The sequence below is a fragment of the Tympanuchus pallidicinctus genome, unplaced genomic scaffold, assembly GCF_026119805.1.
Source record: "Tympanuchus pallidicinctus isolate F22 unplaced genomic scaffold, pur_lepc_1.0 scaffold12, whole genome shotgun sequence".
In the NCBI taxonomy this organism is placed as follows: Eukaryota; Metazoa; Chordata; class Aves; order Galliformes; family Phasianidae; genus Tympanuchus; species Tympanuchus pallidicinctus.
In genome coordinates, this window is record NW_026294637.1 from 16,624,429 (window position 1) to 16,632,587 (window position 8,159).

General features: G+C 42.1%; 2 protein-coding genes across 4 annotated transcripts in view; one reads left to right on the forward strand and one right to left on the reverse strand.

Annotated features, from left to right (window-relative positions):
* The window catches only part of ACSBG1 (acyl-CoA synthetase bubblegum family member 1), a 33,493-nt gene extending 31,021 nt beyond the window's left edge, over window positions 1-2,472 (reverse strand). The window contains exons 1-2 of one of the 2 annotated variants that reach the window (XM_052671528.1): window positions 2,437-2,472; window positions 1,195-1,274 (exon numbers count right to left, since the gene is read on the reverse strand). The gene's annotated coding sequence lies outside the window, so the exon portion shown is untranslated. Of the gene's footprint in view, window positions 1-1,194; window positions 1,275-1,756; window positions 2,067-2,436 lie in introns of those variants that run through there. The other variant, XM_052671527.1, reaches the window with a different exon arrangement.
* A 126-nt stretch (window positions 2,473-2,598) lies between these two features.
* Window positions 2,599-7,874, forward strand: DNAJA4 (DnaJ heat shock protein family (Hsp40) member A4). Of its 2 annotated transcripts, XM_052671529.1 has the most exons (7): window positions 2,599-2,848; window positions 4,152-4,332; window positions 5,231-5,335; window positions 6,049-6,276; window positions 6,359-6,589; window positions 7,030-7,130; window positions 7,205-7,874. In XM_052671529.1, the coding sequence occupies exons 1-7, from the start codon at window positions 2,717-2,719 to the stop codon at window positions 7,421-7,423; spliced, it is 1,197 nt and encodes a 398-aa protein (XP_052527489.1). In that variant the 5' UTR covers window positions 2,599-2,716; the 3' UTR covers window positions 7,424-7,874. The 2 variants fall into 2 exon arrangements, with proteins under 2 accessions (XP_052527489.1, XP_052527490.1); XM_052671530.1 differs by lacking the exon at window positions 4,152-4,332 and having other exon boundaries at window positions 2,733-2,848.
* The last annotated feature ends 285 nt before the right edge of the window (window positions 7,875-8,159 follow it).

Genomic DNA, 8,159 nt, shown 5'->3' on the forward strand with positions numbered 1-8,159 from the left:
ATATGTACAAATTGTAGCTACTCATAAATGTAACTAGCTGCCATGTATTCATATTTAAATAACTAAATTTTCCAATAGCCATACCTGTAAAAATATTTTCTCTGATTGACCACGCCACAGCAATAAGAATTGCATTTTGCTTTTCTGAACAATGCACTCTGCATTCTAAGGAATTGTTTCACAGTTAGAAAAAAGAAACAGATCAATTTGTGCAAAGCCTCTGGAGTCACAGCATCTATAACAAATCTGAGATTTGTTTTCAACTACAGCTTGTAGTGATTAAAGAAGATAATTGTGAGAGGAAAAAAAAAGTAGGCATCAATACACACAAAGAAGAGAGAGCCATTCTGAGCACCTGGAGAGAGCATCCTGTAAGGTCAAAACAAGTTTTGGTCTGAGGACAAGCATATCTAGAAACAGTTATATTGCTTCCTTCTGAGAGTAAGTGTAGATTGGACCACAGGTCACCTGCCATCTGATATTGCCTTACAGGTGTTCACTCGCTCAGTTGTATCTGAGTCTCATTTCCTATAGGCATAAACCACCTCAAGATAAGCTGCCTTTAGCCAATCAAAGCAGTACTAAGGTAACAGTCCTTACTCTGCTGTATTACAGTTACATAAAATTAATTTCTGCAGGTTACAGTACACTTAATTAAAACTCAGCTCTGAAAAATCCTCTAAAGATGCTAGTCATTCACTGTAACACCCTAACAACATAAAGCAAACACCATCATTTCAATCTTTTACCTTTCACCAAGAAGAAAAGCATTTTTCTTCTTTCTGGCTTCTGCACAGAATATCCTTTTCAACAACTATATCTGTGCAAAGAACTCTAGCACCACGTAAGGTCCACTACATTAGACTGTTATGTTTTATATAGTCTTTCTAAAGTATATTTTAACTAAGAATGATCGGTTAGAAGTGTTATTTAAACGTTATTTCCCTGATGCATTTGTAGAAATCCTGATACCTGCTTCACCTGGGGAAAAAAAATCCAGCTCAACAGGACAGAAAGTTTGTTATGATTCAGATTCCACCTTTGTGAGAGAGTACAGCAGCAAACTTCAGTGCACCTGAAAACAGAAATTCAAGGCCTCAGGCCCCTGAGTTCTTACAGGTCCTTCTGGGAACCTTTACAAAAATCAGCAGTGCTCAAAGAAACTGAGTTTCAGTTAACAGACTGTATTCTTACCTGTGTCACCAGGAGACAGGACGCTCTTTTCAGTAACGGTTCCACAGCTCAGAAGACATGATTTATGACACACAGCACAGCTAGAAAACAAAGGGATTGTATGAGTATTTAATACAGTAGAGATTGAAAAATAAAATGCATACTTGTTGAGGCCTATAAAGATAATGAACACTGCAAAGGCCAGATGGGAGGTGTTGTTTTGACTAGTTTTGTGCTAGCAGCATGAAGATCCATTTCAAAAAACAAAGGTAGAGTCCTCTGAGGGTTAAACAAAGCAGGCAGCAGGAGCTGCCATCACATTACCCCTGCTCTTTCCAGCTCCCAGTCCTGCCTTTTTGGAAAGAAGGGAGCTTCTGTGCTTTTTCTCATTGCTGTGCATACCTGCATGCAAACTAGTACTTCGTAAGTAAAAATTGACAATGCAGTTGGTAGTATTACATGCAGTGGGAAGAAAAGGAAGGGAAAGAGTAAGAGAGATCAGATATTCAACTGAAAAACAGAGAAGCAACTGCTAGTTTGGAGCTACAGATTTGAGGAGACAAGTGCACCAGGAGGTCCACACCAGGCTAGCCAAGTAGAGAAAGGAACAGCTGCTCCAATTGCTGAGAAATGTGCCTGCATGCTAAGAGGCTGTACTACTTTTCTTACAGAGTATGGAGATAAGGATTCCCACTCCATTCCATTACACAGTACTAGAAAAGAGGATGTGTGTACTTTACTTCAGAGACAGAGCACTGTCCTCTATTAACAAGATACGCATTCAAGGCCAGGCTGGATGTGGCTCTAGGCAGCCTGCTCCGGTGGTTGGCAACCCTGCACATAGCAGGAGGTTGAAACTACATGATCATTGTGATCCTTTTCAACCCAGACCATTCTATGATTCCATGAAAGCAGCACAGGTAACGCACTCTGCCTCAAAACACCAACTCTGCTAATTCCCTCAATAAATAACGAGGTTAAAAAAAACAAACGGAAACAGAGAGAATACAAGTATTTGAAAGCAAAGATAAAGGCACCTCATCCGTGCCACACTTCTGGGACAGCACTCACTAACTACTGCTTTTAGCGACAAACGGGCTGCTCACAGCCCTGCTACAACCACAGCACCCACACCCACCACAGCGTCCCCTCACGGAACCGAAGCACCACCTCATAACAACTTAAATTAATCACCTTGAGTTTTCAGCCCCGCCCCCCAAGGTCCCGCCCACACGCAGCTCGGCTCGGCCCGCCCCACGCCACCTTCCCGCCCCCTGAGGCGCCGCCCGGCGCTCCGCTCCCCGCAGTGACGTCACGCGCACGGGTTCCAGACCGTTCCAGCGCCGTGACGTAGCGCGGCGTCATTCCAGAAGATTCGGCCGGCGCCGCTATAAAAGCCGCGGAAGAGGCGGAGCGCCGGCCATCATTGAGGTTGCTGAGTGCTGTGCGGTGTTGAGGTGCGGGCGGCGGTGAGCGGCTGCGGCCTTTAGACGCGCCGTAGTTGTTCCAGCTTTGTAAGTGTGGCGCGTCCCCGCGGAGCACCATGGTGAAGGAGACGGAGTACTACGATATCCTGCAGGTGAAGCCCACCGCCTCCTCCGAGGAGATCAAGCGCGCCTACCGCAAGCTGGCGCTGAAGTACCACCCCGACAAGAACCCCAGCGAGGGCGAGCGGGTAGGCAGCGGGCCGAGCCGCGGGGGGTGGCGGCGGTCCCCGTGTTGGCAGGGCGGCCCTCCTGGGCTCCGCGCTCGGCTGGGCGGCTCCCGGGGCGGCCTTTGTTAGAACCTGGTCGTGGTAGTGCTGAGCGCAGGGCTGCTCTGGGAGCCGTCCTGCTGCAGAGGGTGAATCGTTGATCGCGGGTCTTACTCCTCTGCTTGCGCTCGTCGGCCTGAGTCCCGTTCTAGGAGCGATGCTTTAAAACCGGCAGAGCCAGGAGAGCCCCTGGTGCCCTCGCGGTGCCATGCTGCCGGGCAGCTTGCCGTGAGATCAGCACATCCTGGCGGATGGGGTTGCCGTCCTGTGGCTTACACCGCGAGCACCCTCCGGCAGAGCTGCCCCAGGCACTGATAGAGACCCGCTGAACTTAATGTCTTGTGTGGGAACGAGCATCGCAGCTGGAAGACTGTGGAAAGCCAATCAAACTTGGATGATTGCTTCATCTGTCTGTGAATTGGTTTGATGATACCTCGCTGCTGGAAAGGAAGCTTCAGTTTCTGTGCATCTAGTACACTAACTCAGAGTACTAAAACTAGTGAAGTAGTAATGTGGGCTCAGCTAACATCTGCTTTTAATTTTGGCCCGCCAGTTGACCTGTCCATAAGTAAATGATGCTCACTCCGGAGCTCGTCATCTCAGTAATAGCAAATTGTGTTCAAAAGTAGTTGGACTTAATTTGTCTACTATTTTAGTGATAGGAACCTTGGAATTACTCAAAAATAATCCCATTTTTATGAGGATGATGTTTTGATTTTTATTTTAAGTCTTTCCATGTGTAATGAGTAGAACACCAGTGTCTTGTCAATCAAAGTTAAAAGTACCTGCTTAATTCTAGTTGGCTGTAGGAGTGCAGTGCCTATGAAGGATCTCCATTTAGCTCTAGAATGACTAGCACTGGCCACTGACCATCGGGGAGCCACTCGGGACAGGGATAATGTGGTGCCCCTTTCTTAACAAATGTGTTAGGAGTATATAATGACGGCAACCAATGATTGCCAAAGGGGCAGTTAGCATATGCTTGTAAGCTGGATGTGACTCTGAATTAAGTTCACTTGTAACGTTTGGTGGGTGGGAGGGAGACAGGAGCTGTTCTTCATAGACTAAAGTGTATTAGGGGCTGTGACTTATTTGTTTAGGGAGTTTCCTCTTGGAAAGGAATAAATATTGTGTGACAGCAGCTTAGTCTGAAGATTCAGTTGTATATGAGAGGCTTATTTTTCCTCTTGGTCATAGTTGTTCAGAGCTTCTTTTTTCTTTTTAGTTTAAACTCATATCCCAGGCATATGAAGTTCTGTCGGACCCAAAGAAAAGGGACCTCTATGACCAGGGTGGGGAGCAGGCTATTAAAGAAGGAGGCCTGAGTGGCGGCAGCTTCTCTTCACCCATGGACATCTTTGACATGTTCTTTGGTGGTGGAGGCCGAATGAATAGAGAGAGAAGAGGTACACAGTTCTAAACAAGTTCTAGAAACTCTAACCATGCACTTAAGCATAAAACACCCGTGCTGTAGTACTGCTGTTCTGCTAAGTGCACATAGTATGGGTTTTACTAGCTAAAACAATAGATGAACTATAATATTAGTTATTCTAGTAGTGAAATTAAGTAGATAACATGATGTAGATATTAGCAATCTTTCTGATGAGTTGTGCTTTTTTTTTTTTGTTGTTAAAATGGGTGAGGGTAATCTTGAGGGGTGGGGGAAAATGGTGGTTGAGATGGCTAGCAGATGGGTTTTAAGTTATCTGCTTTCCAAATCTGTGCCTCACTTGCTCATGTGCTTTGGGCAACTTGCTTCAAAGGACACCATCAACTTAAGCTGGAGTTGTTCTAAATCTAAATGGAAAAGATTTGAGAGAAATTGTGATGCTGAGCATATAATGCTGCCAAAGCACAATCGCTTCTTTTCATTTCCAGTGTCTGCTGGAAGAGCGAGTAGTAACTTGCTATAAAGATTTTGAAACTATGCTATGAAGTGGCATGGAAATACGTAGGTAGGCCTAATAGGCATTTCTAAATTGAGTAGATCTGAAGCTGGTAGTGTCCTTGCATCTTTTTCCTTTCAGTTAAGCTTATGAAATCGGGGCAAGAGTAGGGATAGAGTGGTGTTAATGATGCTTTGCTTAACTACAGCTAAACTTTATGTTCTGAGTTAAGTGGGTGCTGCTCAGTGGAAGCTGATAGCACCTGCTTTTAAGGGGCTGAGCTCTGTTCCAAGTCTGGAATTAACTCTGTTTCTTTAGTGAGACTGCATGTACGAACAAGTATAGAGTCTTTAAATAAGCATTAGTCTTCTGAGTTGCTGAACCAGAATTAATCTGTTTTTTTTTCTCTTTCTCTAAGGCAAGAATGTTGTGCACCAGCTAGGTGTATCTCTTGAAGACTTATATAATGGTGCTACAAGGAAACTGGCACTGCAAAAAAATGTTATTTGTGGGAAATGCGAAGGTAAAATAAGTAGTGGTTTCAAACACCTTTTATTTCATGATTCTTTCAAAGAATGTAGTGGAAGATTAACAGCAAAGTGGATCTTTTTCTTGAATGTTTATCATTGTACTTGCTTCTTTGCACTGCTTTATGCCAGTGCTTAGTCAAGAGCAAGGCTGTCTTCCTAAACACAGTGGTGTTAAGCTATTGATCTAATGGTGGACTTGATTATAACTTTCAGGGAGTTTTTAAATACCTTAATTAGAAGCTTTAATAGCTAGCTGGGTTTTTTTCCTTGAATCATTGTGGGTAGAAGGCTAGCTTCAATTATGCAACTCATTTTACAGCTCTTAAGTATCATGCTGTCTGGTCTTGAGGTTAAACTTAATGCAGTCTTGTGTTGTAGTACTTAATTAAATATTTTGTAAGCGAGTTCTTTCCAGGGTGTTTATGGAATATTCAGCTCTGGAATGCTGTATGTTGATAATAGAAAACAAAAATGTATTGGGGGATAGAGGGGAAAGATTAGTGCATAGGTACCTTGACTACTTTATGTAGAAATGTTTAATTTGTGAGGCGTGTTTGTCATAGAAACTATATATAATTACACTGGAAATATGTTACAGAAGGACTCTGAGTTACTCTAAAGGTTCTCCTGAAGTCAGTGAGTTTTAGCTGGACTACTTTAGACTAATTCTGGTCTTTGAAATATCTTTAACTACTTCTTGCCGTAGGTTATGGTGGAAAGAGAGGTGCAATAGAGAAGTGCCCTGTGTGTAAAGGAAGAGGAATGCAAGTTCTTGTTCAGCAGATAGGGCCTGGCATGGTACAACAAATCCAAACTGTGTGTCCAGAATGCAAAGGCCAAGGTGAAAGAATAAATCCAAAGGACAGGTGTGACAACTGCAATGGATGTAAGGTTGTAAGAGAGAAAAAGATCATAGAAGTTCATGTTGACAAAGGTGAGAACTGAGTATTTGTTTTGTATTCTCTACTCCCAGTCCGATAGGTCTGCAGAGAATAAAGTGCTTTCTTTTCCTGTAGGTATGAAAGATGGTCAAAAGATAGTGTTTCATGGAGAAGGTGATCAGGAGCCTGATCTGGAGCCTGGTGATGTCATAATTGTGCTCGATCAAAAGGATCATGGTGTTTTTCAGAGACGAGGCCATGACTTAGTTACAAAAATGAGAATTCAACTCTCAGAGGCTTTATGTGGTTTCAAAAAGACTATTGAAACTCTTGATAACAGAGTCCTTGTCATATCATCTAGACCAGGTAGGTCTTCAGAATTCTGATGACATACAAAATGCTTGTTTGATTATGCTGTCTGTTCTTAATCAGCTGCTGCAACAAACTGTAATTATGCTTGAAGTAATTTAATTCAGGATTGAAGAGTGACAACTAAATATTGCATGTGGAATTACAGCTAAAGATGTCAAATGCTTCTTACGAAATCTCTACTTCAATTATGGGATTTAAGTTTATAAACTGTATTAGATCATCTGCTTCTCTTAGCACAGCCACCAGACTGAATTAGTTGACTTTATTTTTTACAGTAGATGAAATCCTCTGAAGGAGCTTATTTCAGTGTTCCTTTTATTCAGTTTGGTTTTAGTACTCTTCAATCCACGATTTTCCCTAGTCCCTAGAAAACTAAATGTTGCTTTTGATAGTTGAATTTCTGTCACATTAAACAACTCCCAACTTTTGTGTAGGTGAAGTGATAAAACACGGTGACCTGAAGTGTATCTACAATGAAGGGATGCCTATCTACAAATCTCCAATGGACAGAGGCAGCTTAATTATACAGTTTCTGGTAAGCAACTGCTTATTTACTGCAGCAAATGAATTATTACCATCAGAAATAACTTCATTTTAAATAAATCCTAGGTCCAGTTTCCAGAGCAGCACTGGCTTCCAAGGGAGAAACTGAATATGCTGGAGGCTCTACTTCCTCCAAGAGAAGATGTCATGATTACAGATGAGATGGATCAAGTAGATCTTGAAGATTTTGACCCAAGCGAGCAAACCTACCGTAACAGTGGAGGAGAAGTATATGAAGAAGATGAGGATGGTCCAAGAACAGGTGTACAGTGTCAGACATCTTAAATTGAGGTGGAGTTGATATTGCCTAAAATGTAAATTTTCACAATGAAAACTGCATGGCTGTAATAGCCACTGCTTGTGGTCTTTGTGTTCAGCAAATTGAGTTGCTGCGCTGTCAGTATCACTTTTTTTTTTTTTGTAACTAATTTATATTGTGTTCTTGTCTTTATATATAAAGCAAATGTCACACAGCTGAGAACCAACTGAGTTGGTATGTTTCCTTGTGCTTTGAAGGTTCTCAGTTTATTTCACTGATGCTATTTATATAAGACTCTCACAATACTGGTAGAAGTTGAGTAGTGTCTTATGTAAATATTTTCATACTGAAAAATTAATTTCATAGAATAAAACATAGCAGAAGTTACTTCTAATAAATAGAACTTCACCTTTTGTTTTTTTTTTGTTGTACTTCTTCAACCAATCTAGAATCTCTAAATAAATTCAAGTCCCTGCTCTCTTTGTATGGTTACCTTTGCATGTTGCAACCCTGTTAGCTGTATTCCTCTTGTATATCAAGTGTTCTTTCTCCATAATAATCTTTTCCCTCTACTCTACAATAGGCTAGTATTCTTTTAATGCTCAGCTTTATGTAAGTAACAACTTGCAGATCTACAACCTTAATCTGCATAGTGGCCTGTATGTGCTTCAGAATGACATACACCATCATGCTTCCAAATAAAACCAGAACTTAGGTTTTTGAGAGATCATACCTCAGCCTTTTCTAGAAAGTGTTGTTTCC

Excerpts from the sequence above, each read along its gene's own strand:
- DNAJA4 (XM_052671529.1), top strand. The coding sequence starts at position 2,717 with ATGGTGAAGGAGACGGAGTACTACGATATCCTGCAGGTGAAGCCCACC. Across the intron at positions 4,333-5,230 it reads AATGAATAGAGAGAGAAGAG|GCAAGAATGTTGTGCACCAG; the intron begins GTACACAGTTCT and ends TCTTTCTCTAAG. Across the intron at positions 5,336-6,048 it reads TATTTGTGGGAAATGCGAAG|GTTATGGTGGAAAGAGAGGT; the intron begins GTAAAATAAGTA and ends TTCTTGCCGTAG.